This window comes from Fundulus heteroclitus, chromosome 19, assembly GCF_011125445.2.
Source record: "Fundulus heteroclitus isolate FHET01 chromosome 19, MU-UCD_Fhet_4.1, whole genome shotgun sequence".
Lineage (NCBI taxonomy): Eukaryota > Metazoa > Chordata > Actinopteri > Cyprinodontiformes > Fundulidae > Fundulus > Fundulus heteroclitus.
Window position 1 is genome coordinate 24,164,359 of NC_046379.1, and position 27,271 is coordinate 24,191,629.

A 27,271-nucleotide genomic window follows, 5' to 3' on the forward strand; every position below is an offset into this window, starting at 1 on the left:
CTGTCCATGTCTACTAGCAGTTCATCAAGCCAACCCTTTACACATGTTTGCATGCCTTTATAATATAAAAAATATATATATTCTGTGTAATGTTCAATGCTGACAGTGCCAGACTTGAGCAGAAAGTAAGTAGTCCAGAACAAAGCAAACAAAACCTAAATCATGACACATACACAGTATATATATGCACACATATATATATATTTATATATATATATATATATATATATATATATATATATATATATATATATATATATATATATATATATATATATATATATATAACTCTACTGTGCTGGTGCATACTAATACTTTTTCTAAGTACCTAGTTTTCTGTCTAGTCCACCATCCAGACAACAATACCTTTAGTTGTTCAGCATTTGGCCTCTACTGTCTATTTAACGGAGGGTTGCTTTTGTTGCGGCTTTTGTTCTATTGAAAGTTTACTCAGAAAACTTTGAAGCAGAGAACAAAGGCTGGCCCATATACATGGCACTGAGTGACTGGGAAAGCATCATATAAGCTGCGCAGAAATGTACTGGCTTGCATGAGAAGTAGGATTAATTTAGACTGTGGATCTTTATGACTGTAAAAAAGATGAAATGAATATGGAAACTGTGGACATACCTCAGATAGTTGCATGTTGTTGTCACAACAAAATGTCAAAACTGAAGCATATTTGGAATAGGCCTACACTGTAAAGCTGTTTCACTTTAAAGAATGGAAACAATTGGAAAATAAAGTAAATAAGGTCACAATTAAGGTTCTTGTGTGTCTTTGTCACTTTTATAATTAGTTTTCCTTCTTTGCCCCATTCAGCCAAGCTCCACTGACCTGTTTAATCAGGGCAGAGGGTTGAGGGGGCTCACAGAGGGGAAGAGGGGGGAAATTAGGCAATTATTTTTACCAGCTTCCCACAGAGCTGTTTATAACGACGTGGGAGCACGGCGAAGCAACACTGCTCCTCTCACAGCTTTTTTTTTTTTGACTCCATTTAGTTTTTTGATTAAAACTTTGCATGAAACAAATCTGTCGGTTTGGAAAAAAAAGTTTGAGGCTGAAAAGATGATGGAGACGAAGGAACGAGAGAAACTAGCCGAAGTCATCAGGCAGTGGAACAGCAACAGGCTGGACTTGTTTGAAATCAGCCAACCCGATGAGGTAAGCCATCTGGGGAGAGCATTCAGTGTCAGGACGCCAGGCCGTCAGCGACTTCAGTTTGGTTAAAAAAAAGAAATTAATTAAACAAAACAAAAAAAACAAAAACAACTTTTTAACTAAAACAAATCTTTGTATTTTGACATGTTTTCCCATGCCATTCATTTAGCTGTTGCCTAATATTTTACAGAAGCCAGTTAAAGTTATGATTACAGCCACAATTATTTGAATACCAGAAAAACTTAATATGGAACATCTTGATCACATTATTTTCATTATATACAAAAACAAGGGATTGGATCAGTGTTAAGTACATAAGGTCTGTGACCTCATAAGTTGTTATAAAAAACTTTTTGCTGGGTAAAACCATACTTTAAAATAATTATCTAAGTTGATTCATGTGGCCCTAATTTAGTCAGGCTGTTGCACTTGTGTTTTTTCTTCAGCTGCATCTTAAAAATTGCCAAACAAAACAGAATCCGAAGGACATGGGATGTTTAGAACCTTAAACCTAAATCCTGTCAGCCAAAAACGTGACATTCAGCATATCAATAAATAAATGATAAGGGATGCCTCATGGCTCAGCACATACAGTTTTCCTATTTTTCTGGCATTTTTAAAATAATTCTGATCTGCAGGTAATGTGTCAAAACGGGCATCTCCCTTTTGGTCTATGTTTCATTCCTCCTATACTTTCAGTCACACCATAACAATGAATATGGTGATGCTCTTGGTCTTTATGGTGCTGTTTGCTTACCATTGTTCTTGAAGAAAAAAAAACTCTGAGGCTTTCAGAGAAAAGCTGGATCTATGCTGGGATTTAATTACAAACAGGCGGACATTGTTTATTAATGACACTCTATGACTGTCTGTCAGGGTTGATTGTTTGGACTGTTACTAGCGGCCAATGGAACAAAAATGTGGGACATTTTGATATTTCTGCTTTAAATTAAGTTAAAATTTTACTTTTTCTGAGCTTTTAGGTCTTTACATGGATCGGCTAAAACTGTCCGCTTTGCTCTAACAGAACCTGGTGTTCCATGGTGTGATTCGCTTCTACTTTGAGGATTACACCGAGGGGAGGGTGGCCACAAAGTGCCTACGCGTTTGTAGCAGTTTGTCAACTCGAGAGGTCATTGAAACTCTTTCTGACAAGTTCCGGCCTGATATGAAAATGCTGTCAACAAGTTATTCATTATATGAGATCCACACAGATAAAGGTAAGGACTTTACCTCTACCCTTTACTCTGCTGTCCCACTCTTTCTTATCTAGCCATGCATGTTGAGGTATAGAGAGCCATTTTTTACTTATGCCTAATTGTGAACAAACTGAAGAACATTTTGTGAAACATCAAGCCCTGATGAAGTATGCATGTCACTTATGATGCACCTTCCTTCCAACCGTGCATTGAGATGAAGGGTTTAAATTGTTCAGCATGATACAATATCTGGACAAAGTAAGTTATTTGAATTCATGTGACCTATCATTTTATAGTTTCCATAATAAATAATTGCTTAGTCATCTGAGGATTAAAGATAAATGCTCTAAACACAGTTTGTTAGCGCCCCCTAATTCCCAAAGAAATTATGTGCTGAATCAATCAGGGAATGGGGGGGGGGGGGGCGACTGGCATAGCATCATCAAGTACTCAACATGCCGAGGCGGGGGAATCTTTGTCACTGCAGACTGAGCGTCTGCATAATATAGCATGAGATTAAGTTACAGTGTCTGGTGAGATTTGAGTTGCATTATGTTCTGTAGCACTGGGCTATGTGTGCAGTAAATCATTTTATTCAGTAAATTAGAATATTTGTTTTGATGATGCTCATTTGTCAAATTAAAAGTATCTTCTAATCTTTAAGCAGGTCAAACATACTTTTCATTAAGCCCACATTTCTGTTATAAATTTTTTTTTTATTGGTCTGCTGTCATATTCTAATCTTTAATACTGTGTTTTCATGAGCTGTAAAGGGAAAATCATCATAATTGACAGAAATGCTTAAAAACACCAGTCTATGTAATTAATTTATATAATGTATTTAATTCTAAGTGAACAAGTTACTGAAACAATTAACCTTTCACAAATATTCTAACTTATTGAATGGGTCTGTACGTTGTGACTATTCCATTCCCTATTGAAAGACAAGGCATTATTGTGACGGCAGTATTACTGATAAGATTATGGATTTTTTTCAGGAATGAAGCAAATAATGTATTTAGTTGAGCTCTTCATTAATAGATAGCTTCTAAAATGAATAGATTACAGCATTTATTATGCAAAAGATAAAGGATACTTAAGCTTTCATCTGCTTTTAGATATTGTTAAACTGTGCATAATGAACTTATGAAAGATACTTTTTATACACCTGCAATACTTTTTTGTATCTGCTTTGTGTTTCAATGTTGTATGAAGAGATAATGCACAATCTTATGCTACACAATGCAGACGCTTTGTTTGCACCAATGAAAATATACCCCACTTAGCAGGTCTAAATGCTAGAAGAGGCTTGAAAACAGCAGCCCTCCGCATGTTTTGACTCCTGGATAGGTGTCAAAACATGTTCAGAAAAACTGAGCGAAAATTGGGTTGCCATCACCTGGAAAACTTTGCACAGGCCTTTTTCAACCAAACTTTTTACTTTTACTCAACTTTCTATGAATAGGCTTAAATAGAGAACTCTGTGAACAACCAGCTTCTTCAGCAATGATCTTTTGAGGCTTACTCTCCTTGTGAAGAGTGTCAGTGACTTTCTTCTGGACATCTATCAAGTCAGCAGTCTTTCCCCTGAATGTGTAGACCACTGACCCAGAGTGAGAGACCTAAAGACATAGGAAACTTTTGCAGGTGTTCTGAGTTAATTGGCTGACTAGGGTCTGACATCATGAATATATTTACCTTTTTCACAATATTCAAATTTGCTGAGACACAGAATTTTGGGGTTTCATCTTGTGTAAGTCATAATATTTCACACAAAGTTTAATCAATGATTATAACACATAAGTTTCACTTTCTAAAATATTCCAATTGTTTAAGATGTGCATGTATTGGTTTGTACTCAGGTTTGTTGGAAACCGACTAAAGCGTAGACAAGAACTCGGGAGTCACACTCTGAATAGTGGTGTTTTATCAAATAAAGAAACAATGCTTACAGGATGACAAGGAAACAGGAATCAGGAACACGGTAACGATGTGACTAGAACAGAGTAGATAGATGGAGGACCTGACAACTGTTAATAGCTGAGCTGACAACATACTAAGAGGGGAGATGGAAGGAGCAGCAGGTGGAGCAAAATACACAGGTGAGATGAGTAAAAGGCAATTAAGCAGGAAAAGAAGGGCAGTGCACTGGCAGGGCAGAGGAAGAACTGAGTCTAACAGGGAACATGAGAATGGCCAGACATGAGGGAACAACTGTCTGGATCCCCAGGGGTTTGATTATTTAATGTAGCTCCCTGCAGCTGGTTTAGGTTCTGCACCTTAGTATTGTTCATCATTTTATCCTTGTTTTTGTCTTCTCTTTAGTTTTCTGCTTAGTATTTCTGTTAATAGTATAGTTTGATTTCTGTTAGCAGTTCCTGTCTAGTAAGCATTTGTTCTTTATTATTTTAGTAGTTCTGTTAAATCTTTATTTTCTACTTGCCTTTCTTTAGTTTGGTTCTGTTCTGTATATATGTTGTTTGTGCATTATTTTACTGTTAGCTTTAGCTCCTGTTTTTGTTAGCTTTTGTTCCTTATTAGTTCGGTTAGAACTGTTCCCTCTTAGTTTAGTTAGATATTTTCCCTATGTCTGGCCATTATCTTGTTCCCTGTTAGATTCAGTTTTCCCTCTGCTCCTGCCAGTTCGCTAACCTCCTTCCATCCATCCATCCATCCATCCATTTTCTGACTCGCTTATCCCTCGTGGGGCTGCGAAGGGTGCTGGTTCTCTGACCTCCTTTCCTCTGTTAATTAGATCCCACCCTCTTCACTTGTGCAATTAGCGCTACCTGTCACTGCTGCTGTTTCCCCTCCTATATATATTGTCAGCCCAGCCATTACCAGATATCAGGTCCTCCGTCTTCGTTTGTCATTCTGCCCTGTTCTGGTCACTTCCCTGTCATGTTCCTGGTTCCTGTCATCCTGTAATACTGTTTTCATTAATAAACTATAATAATGTGCAACATGTGACTCCTGAGCTCTTTTCTACATTTTGGTCCAACCACATCAACCATGACAACAACCCAACTAAATTAAGAGAGAAAAGGCAGAAAATAAATATCTAACAGAGCTACTAAAATCATGAAGAACAGAAGCATGTACAAGAATACACTATAAACATAAATACTGAACAGAAAACTAAACTAATGACAGAAACAAGGATCTAAAAATAAATAAAGCTAAATAAAATAAATTACTAGTGAAGCAATGAAGTTGTAGAAGAGAGGGAGAATGAAGACAGGATAGACAGGGAAGAAACAAGAAATCTAACGGCCAATAATATAAAAAATTATACAAAAATAAATTCTGTTCTACTTTAGTTTCTATTTGGTTTGTCTTTTATTTACTTTAACTCTCATGTTTTAGAATGAATTAAACAGCAGGGCAAATTGTAAATACAGATACTCATTTTATGACAAGCGTTTTATTTTATGTTGAAATAAAGTAGCAAAAAAGAGAGTTAAGAGAAGTGAAATATTCTGATTTTCTTTGAAAACTGTTCTTTCTCCATTTCTTACAAGAGCGGAAGATGGATCTGGATGAAAGACCTCTGGTTGTACAATTGAGCTGGACCTCAAACAACCGAGAAGGGCAATTTGTGCTCAAACAAGACCAGGTGAGTTTGGAGGCAATCCTGCAATACAGTATACTCGATAATTAGAAGTAAAAGTTTCAATTAACGATTAAAAAAGATGCACTAATAGAGATAGCAGGAAAAATCTACAGATTTAAAAGCATTAACCTGCCAATACTGATTAATTTAATTTTGGTTTAAAGAATTTTATCAAACAGTTCTAAAAATATTTTTCCAAGCCTTCTTTCCATCAGTGACTGTGAATTACTTAAATTAGTATCAGAGGTGACATCACAGAAAGCAGTGGGTGTAAAACAGGGGTTAACTAGCTGATTGGAGCTGCCATTTCAAACTTTCTTTATATTTAATATGGGCAGAAAGAAAGATTAGCACAGCTGGCTTTACTAAATGTAAACATCCTTTCAGAATGCAGTCTCTGACACTAGCTCTAAAAAATACAAAAAGCTGCCAAGATTGCTGAAACCAACATGCTTCATACCAGACCTACTGTATGTTAAAACTCAAAAGAATAAAACAGAGAAACTTTGCTGTAGTATGTTCTGCGTTCCTGTTATCAGATGAAGTTTGATCTGCTAAGTTCTCAAACTGGCAAAATTTTCCAAAAACTAGTACAAATGGACTTCCTATGACGGAGGACTTCCAGACTAAAAAACTGACCTGGACTTACAGATTCTCAGTTTCCTATTAAACAGGTTTTTTATATATATATATATTTTGTGCTTTCATAAACATCAACACCTCGCCCATACTGAAATGGCTAACCTTTAGTCTTCTCCTCTTAGTAAGAACATCCACTTTGAAGAGTGTTGCTGTTGCACAACATAATAGCACTTAAACGTGGTGTGTTCACTGATCTGGAAAAGATCAGATTTCTGAGTTTTCAACCAGCTCATCTCCAGTTAAGGTTCAAGCTGGCACCTGTCTGATTCTTGTCACCAGCCAATTTCTCCAGGCATTTCTAGCTCAAATCATTACGCATCTGTTTAATCTTTTAAACTACAGCTCATTGTGACATTTAGCCATATACAGATACTACCAATTTGCGCTGCTCATGTGTTTATCAATAAAGGAAATTTGTCCTGAGAAAGAAAAAGGAGGCGTTCTACAAACCTTTAAGAGGACACTGTCAAGAAAAGGGAAAAAGAAAGAGAAAAGCCAAGCCAGAGGAGCGGACAGGGCATCAGACGATGAGAACGGGTATGTAATCACTTCTCGTTTCCAGACCGAGCTGAAACATCAGAATGACATCCTTTGTGTTTTTAAATTAACGTCCAGATCAGCTGAAGATCTACTGAACAACAACTGTTTGTCCAGCCTTGAGTCTCTAAAACATTGCAAAGAGAATAAAGCAAATCAGATGCTGGAAGGTAATGTGAAACAGCATTTACTTTCACAGTTTTTTAAAAAGTTTACAAAGTGATATTTACTGATTTAATTTTTAATTCATTAAGATTCTTCAGAGCACTCTGGATTGCCAGTTCAGATTAACTTCTGTGATGATGGTGAGTGTGACTCACAACCACGCCTTATTTCCATTCTGTGACTTTTTCTTTTCTTTTGGTTGAAATCATTGTGTGTTTCTGATCTCTTGCATTTCAGCGGAGGAGCCCTTCCTGTCTGCGGTCATAAATTACACTAACAGCTCCACGGTTCATTTCAAGCTGTCACCGGCGTACATCCTCTACGCCGCGAGCCGCTTCGCCCTCCAACGCCGGCACGGCAGAGGCTCTCCGTCCTCTGCAAACGCGCACACTGTAACGTCAATTACAAAGAAAATGGCGGCCATGATGGGAAAGGTCATCGAGGCGAGTTCATGAAATGCATTTAATAGCTCAGATCGCCCGCCTAGCGCTGTTCGGTTGGTTTGAAAACCTTGCTCCTTCCAATCTACAAGAGCTTGACATAAAAAAAAAGTTGCTCAGAATAAACTTTCTAAAAGCCAAAACCTCACGGTTGAACATTTGCAAGTTTTGTTTAATTTTTCCTGAAACTAATCTGCTCTGCGACTGACTCTCCAGAGGCAGCAGACCGTCGCCGGCGCTCTTGCCTTCTGGATGGCCAATTCCTCTGAGCTGCTGAACTTCCTGAAGCGCGACAGAGACCTCAGCCGGTTCACACGGCCCAGTCAGCTGGATCTGTCCCATCAGGCGCACAACGCCTACAGGTACAGAGAGACAAGTTCACCCCGCTGACACGACAGTCTTTCTTCGCTCAAGCTTGCTTTTGTTGTCAACAGATATAAAGCGTCTGCAGCCCAGTCAGTTTAAGATTTTGCACTCTCCGATAGAATAACAGTTTTGGAAATACAACATATTTTGACACAGCATCTATAAAAGAAGCAAGTGGTTCTGCGAGCAATAATGAAACAGCATTTATTTTTCAAACGATCCTTTAGCTTCAGCAGCTGATTAGCAGTGTGTATATATTCATTGATAAGTACAGTACGGCTTCGTCGGCATGCCGACAGAAGCAAGCGTCCTGTTTCCTGAAAACATTGTCCAGAGGGAGCATCTTTGGGAGAAACATAACTGAAAAAAAAAAGTGGAACTACGTAGAATACTGCAATGCATTGAAAAAAAAGGAGAAAGTAAAGTGGAATCTGTCAGATAAAGCAGGATTTGAATCGATTCAGAGCTGTACTTTTACCACATGCCACTGGGTTTTATTTTTATTTGACCAGAGTGAAACTCCTTGAATAGATGATTCAATTCGAAATTATATGTTTTAAGAATCAGATCAACAGAACGTTGTATTTTTGCCCAGATGCATTAAGTACCAAAAGTTTCCAATGCTTGTTCTTCCCTCTGCGCAGCTTCCTGCTGCATTGCTTACAGAGCGAGTTGAGAAAGCATTTGCCAACTTTCCTAATTGATCCGGAGCAACACGGTGCTCTCCCAGCTGGTATAGGCACGTGTTTACCCTTTTTTTTTAAAACTAAAATAGTCAGCAAATTAAACCATTGTGCTACTGTTAAGGTTACAGTGTTGTAATAACATATATTGTCTTTTGGTCTCACTGGTCACAGAGATGGTGTTGGACACCTTGATGAACGCCATGTCTCTTCTACGCCGGTGTCGGGTCAACCCGGCCCTTACCATCCAGCTCTTCTCCCAGCTCTTCCACTTCATCAGCGCCTGGCTTTTTAACCAGCTCATGGCGCAGGAGACCAGCCCCCCAGGCCTGCGCTCTCACTACTGGGGGTCGGCGCTGCGTCAGAGGCTAACCCCCATCGAGGCCTGGGCAGAGAGGCAGGGCTTGGAGCTGGCTGCTGACTGTCACCTGGGACACATCGTACAGGTGTGACGCACGGCATGCTAAATAACAGCGTTTCCCTGCAATCACTACATCTTTCTGCTTTGTGATGCAATTTATTTTTACCATGGCTTATACTGTCTCCTTGGATGCAAGGTGCTAAAATAGTATCGCCTGGCTTGTTACTAGGCAACCGCACTCCTGACAATGAATAAGTACTCGGTGCTGGACGCTGAGGACATCCACGGTTCCTGTTTCAAGCTGAACTCTCTGCAGCTGCGCATGTTGATGGCCGGGTACCTCTACGGAACCAGTGAGCCTCAGATTCCCCGTGTGAGTAGTCCTTCACTTCACCAACCCAGGCCACTCACAGATTTCCCAGAATTTAGATATAAGGATGGAGTTGATATTTGGGCCCTTTTTTTTAGACTGTTTTATACATGAAAACAAAAACGCAATAGATTTCTATAAAGGGCTTTAGAACATAGCAATAGCTTCTGGCAGAGGTCATTGATTTAAAATGATGAATAATTGATAATTACAATGACAGAATGCCAAAAATGAATAATACAGGACATTAGTGTTCTGCTTTAAAGTGGAGAACTTGCATGACGTCCAGGGTCCTGCCAAAGTATTTGCACCTCTTCAGCCTTCTTGCTATTGCAAAGCAAGGCGAGGTTTTAAAACATAATCAAAAGCTTTACTCATCCCCTGGAGCACCGTCCAATCCATCATCTGAAAGTGGAAAGAATATGGCGTTAGTGCAACCTAGCTTCATGGTCTTCCAGCTACACTGATAGGCTGCACAAGGAGCACGTTAATCAGAGAAGCAGGTGGTAATCCTGCAGTAGTTTCAGAGATCCACAGTTTAGGTCAGAGGATCTGTCAACAGGACAACAGTAGGTTATGCAGCCAAAATGTCTTTATGGAAGAGTGTTATCAAGAAAGCCGTTGTTAAAAGAAAGAGAGATCCAGTTTCTACTTTATTTACTTTGGAAACAGCAAATACGTGGAAAGTGGTCAGATGACATCCAAACTGAATGTTTAGCCCAACATGCAAAACGCTGTGTCGAAATCTAATTCTCATTGTGAAAAATGGTGGTAGCAGCATCATGCTGTGGGAGTTCTTCAGAAGGGAACATGAAGGCTGGTCAAAATTGAAGAGAAGATGGATGAAGTTAGATACCCATCCATGTATTGGCCCGGTTAACGTACACAACTCAACTCGTTTAAGAATCTGTGGCAAAACTACCGTTTAAAGATGCTTTTGATCAAATCTAACTGGGCTTGAGCTATTTAGCAAAGAGGAATGAGCAAGAGATTCAGGCTCTAGAGCTGGTAGGGATACACCTTTAAAAAGTAAGAACTTTACTGTAAAATTAACAAAAATCATTCTCATTTGTCACCCGGGTTTGGAAGTAACATTCCCTAAAAACAATCATTGCTCTCCATCAACAAAGTATTAGTCACGTTTTTCTCCTTTCAAACCTAGAGGAATGGTCCAGAACTACTTTGGTTCAGAGTGTAGCCCGTGTTTACTTCCTGGTTACTGAGCCAATCACATGAGAGTTCCCATACGATACATTTTACTAACAATTATCACGATAAACCATATTTTCATTTGAAAACAAAGATGTGCCATACTGAAATGGGAAACACAGGGAGGGGGTGGGGGAGGAGGATGGCATGCATATGCAAATTATCAAGGTTATTTTAATCATGTGATCAAAATTTTAGTGTGTGATGAATTGATTTATTGCTAATCGTGACAGGCCTACCTACAACACCTCCTTGAAGAAACCTTCATAAAAATCTAATTTTTCAAACTAGGATTAATTAAGTACTTTTTAACTGAATTAAATCTTCATCTAAAGAGAAATAATTCTAAATTGGGCAACAAGCTTTTAAGAAATCTGCTCTAAACCCATTTTTGCCCATAGTACTACTAATGAAATGCTATTGGAAACAACAGCACGGCAGAATCGCTGTTTGTCTTTTTCTGATGCTGCATCCCCACCTCTGCGGGAACGTCTGGATGTCAAAGGCCACGGCCGTCGCCTTCGTTCTGCTGCTCAGACCCGTGGCAGGCAGATTGGCTGTCCCTCTCTTGAGGGCACATGGCATGCGCTGCACGCATGGAATCGACTCTTCCCTGAAATATATCGGCCTTCTCTCACTGTCTGTCGCTCTCGCTGCAGGATTTGATTGATGCCGTAGTGAGGGCTGCAGAGGCCTCAGCCGATAACTTGATTCGCGGTGAAGGACGCGAGCCTCGGCTGGAGGAGAGCCTCGACCTGCTCCTGCCCTTCCTGTTGCCGGAGGGAGGATACTCCTGTGACACAGTGAGAGGCATCCCTCCGGGGTTCAGAGAGTTTTTGGAGCCAATATGTCAGAAAGGTGGGAGACCTTGAATCTAGATGCAAGAGCTGACCCATACATACATTATTCTAATTTCATTAGTAAGTCGCATCATATTCCACCTTGCTCTCTCAGGTCTCTGCTGTTTGGCGACTGTGCCTCATTCCCAAGGAGACTGGACGGCGTACTTTAGTGAACGTACGCACACCGATGGGGATTTATACTTGGTAAAGTAAACCGATTCAGTTTGGAGACCTTCCATATTCTGGCAGGCTAAATTAACTTTAAGATTAACTTATTTGCGTCTCTTTTTCATCAGGCGGCACACAGACAGCCCGAGATTGAGAACATCACTCTGCACAAACCGCTGAACAGCGGGATGGGAGTCAGTATTGTGGCAGCCAAGGTGATAACGGTGTAAACGTGAACGCTCTGCACACAGCGTTTCAGTGACTGAACAGCATCTGATACTGTGCCACAGGGAGCCGGCCAGAGAGACCTGGGGATCTATATTAAATCGGTTGTCAAAGGAGGACCGGCCGAAGTGGTGAGACGTTCATTCAGCTTCAGCTCAAAGAGAGTGTATTTATATTTTATTATGTTGCATAAGAAGAGATTAAGGTGCGTCTCTATTGCTTGTAGAACGGGAGCTTAGCAGCAGGAGATCAGCTGCTCAGTGTGGACGGACACAGCCTGGTCGGACTCTGCCAAGACAGGTAATCACCTTTGGCAGCAAATGCTACACATGGGAAGCTTTTACAAACAATCGGGATTCATACAGAGGAGATCCTTGACCGTTTGACTCGTGTCGTTAACGAGAAAACCTGTTTATGGTTTTGAACTCATTCTCTCAATTCACTGACGCCCACGTGCAGTCCTTGAGATCTGCTGTCTTGCAACGTTTAGATGCATCCCTGCTCCAACACGTTTAGTGACAGTTTCTAGTATAAACTGTTTGTCGCTTTGTAGTTTGTATCTCTGTGACCCAGAGGCACGCATAGAGCTGCATGACCTCTATGTGTCAATGTGTTCCCATCATTTGAATGCACACAACTCAGAGAAACACATTATCACCATCATCTTGCATGACTAACAATAGTTTGGTTAGCCGAAACGATTAGCAGATCCCGCTGGTTTTATGACATGCGACGGGGACAAGCTCAACTTTGGTGGGAGATCATTCCCAGATTAAAGCTCTGGCTTCTGATTTCTAAATCTAAACAGTAGAGGATCATGCTTACATACATGGTTCAGAGTGGGAACCTGCCAGAACTGTTTACTACTGCGACTGTCGCTGTGTTTTATATGAGCAGCAGCCATATTGGATCTGAACCGAGGGATGACTGAGGACAAATGTTACATTCCATTTGCCCCAGAAAATGAAAATAGGAGCTGGAAATGAGGTAAACGAGAGTAAAAAGTGTTCCGGTTAACACAGTCAGGGAAGTGGGGACGATGAAATAAAGACAAAAAAACAAAAAGTTAGGATTCCAATATGGCGACGGCCAGGAACGCCGTTGTTCTGTCGGTAGCAACTCTTATAAACGTCCATTTGCGCGTGGAAAACTGTACTTTCCACATGCAAACATCACTTTTTATTTGTTCAGTTCAGAGTTGCAGCTGCTACATGTATCATTGATTTTACAACTGTGTCTTGTAAAACAAAATAAACACGTTTTACCACAGTTTACTGTTGTGGATGCGAGGAGCTGCCATGTTGGACAATCAGCCTCAAAGAATTTGTCTGACTTTCCCAGGAGAAAGTCCGACCATAGCGGCCGTTAGTTGATTTTTCCTGTAAGAAGCTGAGATTTCTGAGTTCCGACTTGAAATGAAATGCAAGATAAGACCTTCCTTGTCAGAACTGGGAAATGCTAATAGAAAACATTCTTATACCTAAAATCACCAAATTAATTTTCATGCACATTTCATCTATGAATACATGTATTTTATGTGATATTTGTTGCTCTAAATTACTGTATTACGTGGATGTGTCTTCAGCACTTCAATGTTTTTCAAGTCTTCAACATGACTGCATCCTAAAATATTCAGTGCCACACATGATATAATATCCTCCCCCTCCGTGTATAATTTCAATGTAATGCCACTTTGCTTTCATAAACCTTTTGGACTGATTTAGGGCAGCAGCGATCATGATGCGAACCGGCCCTGTTGTGACCCTAAAGGTTGAAAAGTTCGCAGCGAGCTACCATGGCCTCTGGGAACTACTGAATGAACCACATCCAGAAAACAAAACAAGCAGGAACTATTTAAGAATGGGTAAGTACTTCACTCCCACGCTTTCTTTTTGCGTTTTAGGGCCCAACTTAAACCTTTTGTTGCCTCAAAAGGCGGTGGAGAACATGGAAAGCTGAACAACGGAGAGTCTGAGCTGTACTGCGCCGTTGATCTCAGACCCTCGGCGAGGCCCCACGGAGGCAGCAAAGAAAAGAGAGACCAGAGGATGCAGAAGAACCGACAACTTTACCGCTCCAACCCCAACATGATCTGTGAGTGGCCCTCTGTTGGGATGTGCTTTGCTGCTCACCTGAATGTGAAGCACATTTAATGCAAAAGTCAGCTCCGCTTCTATTATTTTCGGCTTGTTTCAGCTGGCTATAGCCTGGTGGACGGAGGGGAACTCGTTGACCCAGACGTCGCAGGAAACAACTTTGCCTCGGTTTCAAGCATCAACCTTTGCACTGATGTGAGGATTTTAGATGTTAAATTACTGTGATTACCTGAAGACAAACTATCAGAATACGTACAACAAAGCTTAAACATAAATTAATTTATTTAATTTTGTTCTCAACTTTTTTAAGTAGTCTTTGCTGAGATTATCAGCCCTCATTGAGGTTTTGCTCTTTATAAAGTAACACATGGACGATTATGTTAATTTAAAAGACAGGTGGTGCTCCTTTGGTCTGCTTTCTCTCTGAAAACGAAGGAAAGGTGGATATCTTTCAACCCTCTGACCAACAGTGCTGCAATAAGTGGGGGAGGGGCAGAAAGCGTTTTTTTTTTTTTTACTGTATTGCTCAATACAGTCTAAAAAAAAACATTGCACTCTCTCTGGAATTTCATTAAAAGGTCTTTAAACCAATAGGAAGGGGATTCAGGAAAATCACATTTCTTATTTTTATTTTCTCCTGTCCTGGAAGGTTGCATAAACAGTATTGTGTGACGCCCTTAAAGCGTCAGGGCAGATTTACACTAAATAGGGCCAAATTGAATGTTTCTACTGCTGAGTAGTTTATTATTTAAAAAAACAATTACAGTTTTGTAAAGCAATAATACCTTGACAGCTGGGTAACCAGACCATGAATATAACTGGAGCATGGATGCTCGTCCATAAAGTGTGAAATGCTGTTACTGTTTAGCTGATTTCCCACATTTCAGCCGATTAAAAAAAAAAATGCTTTGTTTGTAGACTTGGTCTCTATATGGTCATTATGTAAGTTTTATTTACGGTACTATCAACATTACCAAAAGAAAATACATCAAATAAAAAACACAGACGAAAGCTTTTAGCTCCTTTTTGCCACCAGTAAAAGAAATCTTACATTTTAGGTCTTCTCTCAGACACTTTACAGAGAATACCTGACGCTACCGAACCCTAAATCTAAGGACAAGTCGGCTTCTGAGCCGGGCCGACCAACCCAACCATCGGCTGTGACGCCTTCAAATGGGCAGAGCAAGAGAGGCTTCATGGTACGTTGGTGCAACTCAGACCCAAAAACATTTACACTGCCATCCAAATGTGTTCCCATCATTTCACATTCTGAAAAAAAGAAATACCATCTTCAATGCATTTAATTGGGATTTTTTTTGTGATAATGTAATTTTGGAAGGCACTGTACCATCAGGTAATCTCCATATTTAAATATACAAGTGGATGAATTTCTTTTGACGTTTCCTTTTTCCCCTCACATGAAGCGTCAAGCCCTGTCTCAGGAGAACTTGTGCGTGGACACTGGAGGCCCCCTGCTGGACCAAACTCAGAACGCATGCGCACACAGAAGCCACAATAACCAACCAACAAGATCCTGCTCATCTTTTCCTATCCGCTCCAGTGTTTCCACAGACGACGTCCTCTCTGACAGCAACGCCCCCACTAGACACCCGCCACGAAGCCGCCCGAGTCCTGCAGGCGTCTGGAGGACCCCTTTTTCACAGCAGTCCACACCTACGCCTTCGGTCCAGCCCATACGCATCGACATCCCCGTCACCGGAGCGGGGAGCAAACAGCCCAACCCTCCGCTCACCACCTTCAGGCAGAGCTCCTCTCTGCCGCCTGCGAAGACCGACCAGGCCCATAAAGCCAGCCAACGGGAAACGAGGTCTCCAAGCATCCACGCGCGTCCGTTATCAGCAACTACGAAGCATCTCCAGGCCTCAGGTCTCTGGAAGCAGCAAAGATCGTCTGCATGTGGAGATAGAGGTGAAAAACCCCAAGTGAGCATCACTCCAACAAAACATGTTTCCTTCCAAGAGCCTCTGTCTGAGCAGAGCCGCTCAGGCCCAGTAGGCCCAAAAGAGAAGCAAGCGCCGTGCGACCCCTGGAGGAGGGACGCCCGGGAGAAGCTGGAGAAGCAGCAGAGGCTTCGGGCCGTGGAGCTCCTGGAGGAGGAGGCGCGGCAGCTCCGGGCCAAGGACAACCGGAGCGCAGAGGAGAACGACAGACTGCGCAGGCTGGACCTGGAGTGGCAGTTCCAGAGACGGCTGCAGGAGATTCAGCAGAGAGGAGGCGAAGAGGAGGAGGAGGAAGAGGAAGATGTGGACATGATGGTGCTCCTGCAGCAGCTGGGGGAGGAAGCGTCAAAAGACGAGGTTGGCAGAGAAAAGAGAGCTGACACTTTAACTTTACAACCTTGGAATGTGAGAGACGGCTTTGAACGTTTAATGACTAGTGCACCATCATTAAGAGAGAATAGTGTATGGCCTAAAGCTTTATTCTACCATTTGTCCTTTTTGGATCTGCATGTCCAGAACAAGATCAGATCTGCTGGGAATAACAACGGAGAACAAAACCAGGCAGGAAAGCCACTTTCCGACAAGCAAGAAGCAAAACAAGGTACAGAACAAAACTCATCAGAACATTGAGGCAAAATCCAAAATTTTATTGCCATTCAATAAAATTATTGCACACTTTTAGCTGACGGTAATTTTATTCTAAATACCAAAATATCTATGTTTTTGACAGATCCAAGAGAAAATGGACTGAACAAATCATCAGATGAGTGAGTTTAAATACAGCACATCAAGCTCCACATCAGGGTCTAGAACCTGTTCAGCGTTTAGCACATGAAAACTTCATGAAACAGAATTTGTTACCAAAGCTTTGCAAATGCTAAACAAATGTCCCTGAGTAATATAAATTCTCAGACCCCGGCTAGAAGTCTTATGAAACACCACAAGTTGTGTGTGTGTCCATGCAAAGCACTAATTTCAAGTATTTCCTTGGTTTTGCATCTGCAGGAACCTGCAGGAGAACACCAGGACGGTGTCGGCTCCTGAAAAGCTCACGTTCAGGGAGCGTCAGCGTCTCTTCTCCCTGACATCAAGTGCATAAATGAAGATTTGTTTTTAAAAACAAAAAACACTTTGAACAGAAATGAAATGTGCATGCATATATATATATATATATATATATATATATATATATATATATATATATATATATATATATATATATATATATATATATATATATATATATATATAAAATTTTGTCTTCACAAAAAAGGCCTGTGTTTTGTATTTAGCCCGCTGTAAAATACATTCCAGGGCAACCCAAAGCATCCTTATGTGTAAACGGAGTCTACCTGTGTGTCATCTCAGTACCATTAAATGCTCTTCTCTGAAGATCTGAGATTAGTTAGACGACATTGTTTAACAAAGCATCATAACAAGGAACCCACCAGGTACATCAGGGTTAAAGTGACATGGTGGCGGCAGCATAATGCTGTGGGATACTTTTCCCAGACAGGGAAAGAAAAAGCTGGAGAAGCAGTTGAGGGCTGTTAAAATCTAAATCTGGAGCAGAAGTTCATGTTGAGGACGATGAGCCTAAACATCCATCCAGAGCTACAAAGATGGTTGGATGGTTTAAAGAAAAGAATATTCATGTATTACAGTGGGTCAGTTAAAGTCCAGACCAAAACATAGACAATTATTCACAAGACTTTGAAAATGCTGTTTCCAGAAAAATCATTCCATAAAATCCTAATAAAATACATTAAAGTTGGCGACAAAATGTGATAGGATGAGCGCTTTTGTAAGGCACTGTACAGTACAGTAAATATGTGCAGAAATGTGTCTAAGTAATGACATTAGTATTGACAATTCATTTGAATGTAATACACTTTTGTATTTCCCAAATTACAAGATAATAAAGCGTTTGTTAAGATATAAACGATTCCCTAATTTCATGTTTCGTTTCCCAAATCCTTAATGCATGTGGCTCAAATGTTGGCTGTCATTATGAAGCTACTTTGTGCGCTGGTGAAACTGGACGACAGCCTTTTCCTGTTCGTGGGTTTCAATGGAACCGCTGCGAAGTCGGCGGATCTCGTTGATGGCGTCGACCCCGGGGATTTTCCTCATCTTCACCAGGTAGCAGGCCAGCATGGTCCCTGTGCGCCCGTGCCCGTGCATGCAGTGAACGGCCACGCCCTGGCGGCAAACAGGACAATGTTAGTTCAGGTGGACTGAGAACATGGACACACCCGGCATTGGTTTCTGAGCTTAGACAGGTATTTGCTGCTGTTTTAGCTCAACAGGTTTCAGATGTCGAGCTAAAACCAGACTCAGTTTCAGCTGTAAGAATAGGGTCTGTTGCAAAAGTCTTTCTACTCATTCAACTTTTTCCCCACTTTCTGTCACGTGACATCCACAGGTTCGGATGTTTAAGATGAAATTTTAGGTGATGAGCGATATAATTATTCAAAAATGCTGAAATCAAAATAAGATTAAGATTAAGACTGAGTAAGATTCAGGTATATGTTATTCTTATGTTTAAACTTAATCAACTAAAGAATTACTAGGCCATAATCAATGTTTGCAATTAATGATGAGATGGTGTGAGTTATTGAAATAAGTTATGTTCATTCATCTATTTGCCAGAATGTGGCTTCACCCATCCTTCTAAAAATGAGTTGACACTGATTTTGCTGCACGTGTTTAATTTGTGCTAACCTCACTTTATGTTAATTATATAGGCTGTATTTATATTTTAAATTGAACTAAAGGTGGCGTTATTTAAGTAAAGAAATGTGCTGTGGCCCTAAACGTGTGTGGGGGGGGGGAAAGCCTCAGAAACATGTAAATTAAGGATTTTAATTTGTGAATAATTTTTTACTTATCTTTCCATTTTGCATTATGATGTACTTTGTGTTGGTCTAACACATAAAATCCCACTGAACCACATTCAGATTTGCGCTTATGTGAATTGTTTTCTGAAGAACAAAAAGCAAGCTAGACTGCTATTTACAGGATATCACTTATTTTTAAAAGATCTTTGCTTTATTTCCTTATTTTAAGTTCGGCAATAATTCATGGCGATGAAGGTGAGGACTATTAAATGAAAGCAAAAACACAACATAATTACTCAGGCTAGAAGAAGCTTTAAGTTATGCACAGTTTCACATGCAGAAATCCCTCCTTCAATCCAATACGTTCTTGATTTGCACATTTTAAAAGGAGCAGGAAGCTCAGGAAGTCATTTTGTCTTTGCCACCAGTCTCAAGGGAATTATTAAAGTCAAACAAAACCCCATTGGCTAAATATTCTGGCAAAGTCATAATTAAATATGAACCCTATTCTTGGAGAGTTCTGATACTCCCGTTAGTGTCTGAGCTCATACCTCTCCTTTGGAGTTGGCCTCTTCCACAATAGAGAGAAATCTGTCGATCTGGCTGGGTGACGGAGGAGTGAAGTCGGCTATCTTAATGTGGTGAAGCTGCAGCTCTGGGCAGGAGTCGTGGTTGGGTGGTTTCCTCTCACAAAGACAAACGAGGTGCTTTATGCCGTTGTCCAGCAGGTACCGATATTCACATGGCATCCTGGGCAAGGCCAGTCCAGCCAGCTTGCCGGGCTCCACCCAGGAGAAGTTGTTTGGAGGAGAGGAGGCCATGACTGTCAGTCTGGGGGGAGAAATCAGAGTATGTTTTACTCCCTCTCCGTTTCTAGCTCAGACATACATTATAATAATAATAATAATAATAATAATAATAATAATAATAATAATACATGATAAAAGGTACAGTACTGTATGAGCACTACAAAGGTAGAATGTGGCCTTGTCAGGTCAGACTGATGACAGGACAATAATAAAAGTGCCTCAAAAACCACTGAGCAACCCTGACTGCTGAAAATAGCCCTGAAATAATGTGTCAGTTTTTCCCGTATGAAAAGGGTTTTTATCAGTCAGGTTGGTTCTAATCCATATTATATCAGCGCTGTGTGAACTATTCAGTTCACCAATTAATTTTGTTTTTAAATCAGTAAAAATCAGTCAGCTGAAAAAACCCAAAACAAAAAACATAAGATCCAGAAATTTCCTGTGATATCTTTGCAGGAGCTGTGCAGTTCTGTAGAAACCAAACCAGACAGCTTGAGACATTTCAACCCTTTTAGATGTTTTGCACCTCAGCAGCCTGGCAGCAGGAGGATTACAGCTGCCGCTGAATGTGCACATAACACCATAAACGAACCTTTAGCTTTTATTTACAGCCTTTTGTTTCCCATGAAACGTGTTAATCAAACCCAGTCGTTTTTCGCGTATAAACACAGTTTCAAGGTGCCACAGTAAAAGCAGGAGAAGCAAGGGGCTCCGCACTCTTACCACGACCGTCACTGGATTAGATTAATTCAACCGTAATTACGTCCAGAACGGGAAAATAAACATGCGAGGGACATGAAAACATTAGAAAACTGCGCTGTAGCATGTAGCTTAGCATTAGCAACACCAGAAGCAAGCAGCTCAAACAGAGCATTGTTTGCGTAAACAAACCGCCGTTCATATTAGTAGAAACAGCGCTTTTATGCTGAGCGGATATAAAATAATATTAACAAAATAACTTACTGTCTATGTGAGAATAGGACGGACTGCTTAGCGCCGACTCCGAGCTGCTGCTAGCTTAGCTGAATGCCGGTATGCTGTTCAGCGCCTATCAGGTGCCGTGAAGTTGAAATAAAGAAGTGAAACAGTATGTGTGGGAGGACCAATCCCATGTGTCAGCTCATCCAAACCTAGAAATCAGTAACAATCCATTTCAGTGCGGCCAACACCCATCATTATAAAGCAGGGTTAGGTAGAGGCATGTTGTCGGAGTCGCACTGCGACTCACGCGGTTTTGTAGGTCACGCGAACACCAAGCATTACGGTAGTATGCCATGCATTACGTAGTAACAAACGATACTACCTTTCAAAATAAAAGCAGTGTGTGTTATTTTTACATTTATGGACTTCAGTTAGTTGATATGTTTTACTGCTTTATGTAATATTTTTTAGTACTCAGTTCTGCTGGTGAATATGGAAATATATATTTGGTCACCCTCATTAACCTCAATAACTACTAAAACTAATGAATACTTTCACTTACAGATGAAAGATGATCTCCAGATGTTACTCATCAAAGTCCATCTACATGATGTGGAATTTCTAAATAAAAGCCACTGAAAATCTCTCTATATAGTCACTCTGACCTAAGTTGCTGTCAACGTTGCTACTAAACTGGACGCCTTCAGTGGATACTGTCACTTCAGCAGGACAGTAGAACACCTCCAGATGCTGCTCAACAAAGCTCATTAAGATTTGATGTGGAATTTCAAACTGAAAGACCTTTCTAACATGTGTATTGGCCATATATAAGATTTCTCAATGCATTGGAAGCTAAATACTGTTTGTTATTCACAGAGAAATATGATCATCAATAGGATTTTTTTTGTAGCTAGACTAAGAAGAAAGCACACAGAATGTTATTTGTTATGATCTTTTCTATAACTTGGACAAAACAGCTCTCTCTCTCTCTCTCTCTCTCTCTCTCTCTCTCTCTATCTATCTATCTATCTATCTATCTATCTATCTATCTATTAAACTTTGGATTGTATTTAGGGATGTCCCGATACGACTTTTTCATTTCTGATACAATACGTATATTGGAGTTTGGGGTATTGACTGATGCGGATATAGACCTGATACAATATCAGCACAAATCATACATACTTTAAATAAGCATTTTGTAGTGAGGAATGTTATAAAAGGTTTGATCAAGAGACACAACAATAGGTATGAATAACTGACATGTATTATTAGCCAAAGGGTTACAAAAACTTTAAATAGAGGCGAAAACAAGCATATATTTTTTTCTCAGCCTTCTGATATTTGAGACTCAAGACCTGGGCCGACATATTTCAATATTCTTTTCTTGACTGATATCGGAACGATTTCCTATATCAATATTGGATTTGGACATCCCTAACTGTAATACATATGAAAACTTTGCTTCATGATAAAATATGCAACCTTACTAGGTGACACTTATATTTCTTCTTTGATTTAGGTATATGTTATGATTAACTAATATTCTACCTTTTTTAGATCACAACGGAAGTGATGAAAGCTTTTCCAAACATTCCAGCCATCAGTTTTTCTACATCAAAAAAGAACACGGAAAAGGAAAGAGTTGCTATTGGGTGAACAAATACTGATGGCATCAGATAGGATCAGGCAGGGATTCCTATAGCTAAAGATTGCCATGTATAGCTAATATATAGAATATCCGACAGGAATATATTGCAAAGTGGTAAACATGGTTTCATTGTGTCCAAACTCTGTTTAGGGACATGGTACAAAATTTGTACGCACATGCACACAGATCTTAGTGTATGTAATGGACATGTGATCATGGACATGTGATCATGCTATATCCAGGTAATCCTGAGTAGTATTTGCAACATAAAAACAGTATATGAGTTTCAAATTGTCTGTCGTAACTAAATGCCATCTTAGTGAGCTACTAAGTCAGATGAATGCCTGATTGCACACTCGGATTAGCATTTGTAATTATTTTGTCATTTGTATACTAATTTGTACCTCAGTAACAATACTTATTAAAAACTTTGTGAATTTGTGGATTAACTTAGTTTTAGAGCATAAAGTAAATATAGAGGTCTAACACTCATCGAGGGAGAGCAGATCATCAAGGGTTTTAAAATGAAAAAGATAATGTCGCGTTTAATAGTATGTTATTGGATGTACTGTTAGTTGAATATTTGAAATGAACCGATTTGTGTTCACATGTTTTATGTGCCATTATTATAGATATTAAGAAACAGCCGTGGCTTTCAAAAGTAATTTCTCTGTGTTAGAAAGGTAGTATATTGATTGGCTGTATAAGTCAGTGTTTAGATGAATAAAACTCACTTCCACATCAATGTATAAAACAATACATTTGAGTTAATTTCATTAAACTTCCCTGTTGAGCTGACCTGGTGGCCATCTTGACTGGGGTTGACTCTCAAATTTTAATCAGTTATAGATTTGATAAAAACCTTGTGTTTTGGAACCTAGCTTCACCAATTCTGTTTGATAACCAAATTTATAGGGCTGCAACTAATGATTATTTTTAGGGATAAACGATATATATCGGACCGATGAAATATCGGCCGATATGGTGGAATTTTATATCGGCCCCATAAGTAAATTCTTCCGATAAAAATAGCCTGTGGATTTTGCGTTCCTTACTATCAGGACCCAGGCTTGGCTCCATTATTGCCTGACTATAAATAAACAAACTGGATATTAGAAGATGACAACAGCATTGCAGTTTGCAAAACCTGTTCAGCAAGAATTTCAAGAGGAGGAAAGAAGGATTTAGGTTTTAACACAACAAACCTAATAGCTCACCTGAAAAATCGTCATCATTGCACCTCATTTTTGAGAATGCACTTTTCTTGATTTTATTGAATTTTTATATGCATGTTAGTACAGATAATTTCATGTTCGAAAATGATTTGACTTGACTCCAGAAATACCTTTGCTGATAGCCTTCTGAATTTTTTTTTTAAGAAGTTGTACCTTTTACTTTGACCTTTGCTGTGGTTATTATTTTTTGACTTCACAAATGCCTTTGCAGTTAAGCCATAGATTTGTTCAGTAATTTTTAAGGGATGCTCTTTGTATTCTAAATTGATTTGTGTCTTTTGTGTCAAATTACAACTTTTTTGTGTGATGGTATAAAAAAATATTTGAAGAGCCAAAACCTTTAGTTTGCTGTTATAAATAAGCCACAGCTGCTAAATAATTAGTTTTTCATAGCACAAGCTGCAGATTATGCAAAAACTATGTCGAATATGAATTTATCGGTATCGGAATTGGTATCGGCCACGAAAAGCAGAAAAATATCGGTTATCGATATCAGTTGAAAATTTTAATATCTTGCATCACTAATTATTTTAATATTGATTAATCGGAAGATTATTTATGCGATTATTAGATGAATCGGACAAAAACAAAAAGTTTTATTTCCACTTCTTTTTTCCAAAATAGAACATTTGGACTGAGAGCAAATAAGTGCACAAAACACAATTTGCTACTTAAGTATTCTGTTAGAATAATATTAGGTAGCAAATAATTGCGTTTCAAATATTTCTGTTGACTAAATTGTAAGTCAATGATTTGATGGTATATGCTGTCTATATGAACAGTGATTTAACACAATGATAGTGAAGCTGTAAAACTGGGGTGTCAATGCAGTTTGCTCGAACTTCACCCTTTTGCTAAAGCACCTAGGGGAAATACCTGGGCATTACAATGAAACCAAATAAACCACCAGCTCATTTCATAGACTGTTTCAGCACAAGTTGCATTTTATGTAAATACTACGTGCTATAGTTGTCCTTGTACATATTTTACTTCCAAGAATGTTTATACGTTTTTAAAAATGTTCTTTGAAGAGTCAAAAAGGCTGTTAGATATTTAATACTTTTTAGTTATTCTGAGAGTTTTCAAAAATTTTTAGGGTGTGTTTTCATTTGAAAAACACTTAAAAAATTTTTTAGTAGTTATTGAGGCTAATGAGGGTGACCAAAATATATATTTCCATATCCACTATCAGACCTGAATAATAAAAAAATTACAGAAAGCAGTAAAAACTATAAATCAACTAACTCAAGTCGATATGTGTAAAAAATAAAGAATAAAAAAGGTTGATACACGTCAAACATATTGCTTTTATTTTGAAAAGTAGTCTCAGAACTTCCTACCGTAATGCATGGTGCTTGCGTGACCTACAAAAACCGCATGAGGTCTGGCTTGATTGTTGTTTTTTGAAGTGGCGGCTGGCTTGAGTGCAGTGCACAGCGCAATGAGTCCTAACGTTATCATTAAGCATCATTATGTATTTTTTTTAAAAAAATACAGAACTAATTTTCTGTTGATAGATCATATGAGCAACAGTTCTCACATAGGTCTCTATGTCAGGATGGCCGAGCGGTCTAAGGCGCTGCGTTCAGGTCGCAGTCTCCCCTGGAGGCGTGGGTTCGAATCCCACTTCTGACAACATCTTTTGCTTTGATTTCTTTTTAAAATGCTAATAAACGTGGACATGTGGTTGCCATGCCACTCTCTGTACTAACATTATTTTAAGTTACATTAGATATAATTTCTCACTAATACAATTTTAAGATTGGATGGCAAAAACACAAAAGCTACTCAAGCTCCCTGACGCTACCACAAATAAATTAATTAATAAACCATGCCAACATTATTAGACCCTTGGCTCAATGAGTAGGCCTAATTTCTATAATGGATATATAAAATAATGCAAAATATGTAGCCTTGTGCTACCTACTCAGATCACATCTGACCTGGTTTATAATCAGAAGATTATAAGAACAATTCAAATAACTCCCTTTAGGACAAATTTTAGTTATCAAAATACTTTTCTCTATTTAGTCTCATCTCATCTTAAAAAAATAAAAATAAAACCATTTGTGGTTTTACATTATGTGTATGAAGTCCCTCTCCACAAAAAGCTCTGTGACTTGGTTGTAAAAGTCCTCCTAATTCTCTTAGTTTTAAGAGTCTGTCAGGCTCAATGGAGATAAAAGCCAAAGAAAACAGTCGTTCTTGATCAGTTCTATTCCAACTGTACGTTTTCAGTCTTTTTAATGCGGAGGATGCAACAAATAATTATTCTAATAGTCAGCTATTATTATTTTTGCGAATAGTCGACTAATCCGGATTATATTTAAGATCACTTTCATCACATTCTGTTATTAGAAATTACAGTTCAATTGCTTGTAAAAAAATAAATAAAAAAATCTTTTGACTCACTTGTTCCAGTTAGTTTACACACCTTTGAATATCCCTTAATTGCAGAGGTCACCAACATGGCGCCCATGAGGACCACATGTGGCGCTCATGAGCCTGTTCTAAAAAAAAAACACAGCCCACTAGTGAGCTGTATCTAAAACTTTATTATACTCTCTGTTACTCTCTTCCTGTTTATTTACACTTGTATTTATATAGATTTAGAAATTACAATATTTATAACAAAGCATGAAACGTGTTTTTTTTTGTACATAAGTTAAGGTGAACTCTGACTCCTTTTAGTTCAAAATTAAGTGCTGGTAGCCCTTCATATGACTCAGTACCAAAGGTCTCGGTTTCAAAAAGGTTGGTGACCCCTGCTTTATAGTTGGAATGGTCCTTTATGAATGAATATCCACAAATTATTGATTTAAAATGTATTCTTGATATGACTATGAAAAAAAAATGCTTCATTTCCACGCCTAAATGTTTACAAGGACCAAATGTCTGCCGTCAGGCTGTAGCAGCGGAAGGCGGACAACATGCTGAGAAACCGCCGGAGTACTTTAGTTATTAAGACATGTCTTCGTAAACCGAGCATATATTTCAGCTTTATGTAGTTAAATAATCCCCTAAAATCGTTTAAAAAGTTAGTCTTGTGTCTAGAAGAGGAATTTCTGAAACTTTACTCACCTGCGGTTCGGACTACGCCGCTCTGTCGCTGAGCCGCAGTGAATCACGTGATTGATCGGGCGCTCTTGCTCATGAGGAAACTGACGCTACACTGCCCCCTGCAGCCGCCTTAGTGAACTGCGTGTGATTCAAACTGAACTAATGCAAAATGTTTATATTTTTAAAATTGTTTGCCCCGTTGGGTCAGATTTCGGGCTTAGCAGAGCGACGCCTGTTTTATCACGCTTTAAAAGTAGGTCACAAACGGTCATGTTTTTTCTTTCCTAAATACTAAATAAGGCAGATGCTTTAATATTTATAAAAAGAAGTCTCTAATTTTTTTTCTTTCACAAACCCCCTCGGTTTTACAGCATTTTAAACACACAAAATGCCATTTAATTGTCTATCAAACATTGGTGACTCTCAGAAAAAAATGCTTTGGTGCACAGTCATGCTTAACTCCACACAAAAGTGTAACACAGTCAGTTAAAATGTTATCTTAAAATCACGCTAATGTCAAACAGCATTGTCCTAAAGGTGCAGATACTTACCATATCGCTTAAAGCACACATTTATCTTGTTAACGCTGACTCGATCTGTATCTCATAAAGAACGACGTTTGCCCAACGTGATTGTTACTCGTGTTCAACATTTTTCAACATTTTCCTGAAGAGGTCGCAGTCAAAGTGCGTGGGTTCGATTCCTACTTCTGACAAC

At 39.2% G+C, this 27,271-nt stretch overlaps 2 protein-coding genes and 1 non-coding gene across 3 annotated transcripts; 2 read left to right on the forward strand and 1 right to left on the reverse strand.

Moving 5' to 3' along the window:
* The first annotated feature begins 915 nt into the window (after positions 1-915).
* On the forward strand, positions 916-17,155 carry LOC105932966 (afadin). The gene is made up of 24 exons (XM_036150971.1): positions 916-1,164; positions 2,189-2,381; positions 5,882-5,976; positions 7,025-7,152; positions 7,231-7,322; positions 7,407-7,457; positions 7,555-7,760; positions 7,974-8,119; positions 8,768-8,862; positions 8,981-9,252; positions 9,397-9,540; positions 11,406-11,604; positions 11,701-11,792; positions 11,885-11,971; positions 12,047-12,112; positions 12,208-12,281; positions 13,706-13,845; positions 13,917-14,075; positions 14,178-14,272; positions 15,136-15,276; positions 15,502-16,443; positions 16,555-16,639; positions 16,769-16,805; positions 17,044-17,155. The coding sequence occupies exons 1-24, from the start codon at positions 1,069-1,071 to the stop codon at positions 17,135-17,137; spliced, it is 3,729 nt and encodes a 1,242-aa protein (XP_036006864.1). The 5' UTR covers positions 916-1,068; the 3' UTR covers positions 17,138-17,155.
* Positions 17,156-18,003: 848 nt separating this feature from the next.
* dusp23b (dual specificity phosphatase 23b) lies at positions 18,004-20,958 on the reverse strand. Its single transcript, XM_012872316.3, has 3 exons — positions 20,651-20,958; positions 19,430-19,709; positions 18,004-18,240 (listed from the first exon to the last, which is right to left on the reverse strand). Exons 2-3 carry the CDS (start codon positions 19,697-19,699, stop codon positions 18,055-18,057), a joined length of 456 nt encoding a protein of 151 aa, XP_012727770.2. The 5' UTR covers positions 19,700-19,709; positions 20,651-20,958; the 3' UTR covers positions 18,004-18,054.
* Positions 20,959-25,046: 4,088 nt separating this feature from the next.
* trnal-cag lies at positions 25,047-25,129 on the forward strand. Its single transcript has one exon. It is a non-coding gene; the product is annotated as a tRNA-Leu (tRNA).
* The last annotated feature ends 2,142 nt before the right edge of the window (positions 25,130-27,271 follow it).

What these genes read in the sequence shown, in the direction of transcription:
- LOC105932966 (XM_036150971.1), top strand. Translation starts at nt 1,069, where the DNA reads ATGATGGAGACGAAGGAACGAGAGAAACTAGCCGAAGTCATCAGGCAG. An exon ending in GATTAACTTCTGTGATGATG is followed by an intron (nt 7,458 to 7,554) that starts GTGAGTGTGACT and finishes CTTGCATTTCAG; the next exon opens with CGGAGGAGCCCTTCCTGTCT. An exon ending in GTCGGACTCTGCCAAGACAG is followed by an intron (nt 12,282 to 13,705) that starts GTAATCACCTTT and finishes GGACTGATTTAG; the next exon opens with GGCAGCAGCGATCATGATGC.
- dusp23b (XM_012872316.3), bottom strand. Translation starts at nt 19,699, where the DNA reads ATGGCCTCCTCTCCTCCAAACAACTTCTCCTGGGTGGAGCCCGGCAAG. An exon ending in AGGCCAACTCCAAAGGAGAG is followed by an intron (nt 18,241 to 19,429) that starts GTATGAGCTCAG and finishes GTTTGCCGCCAG; the next exon opens with GGCGTGGCCGTTCACTGCAT.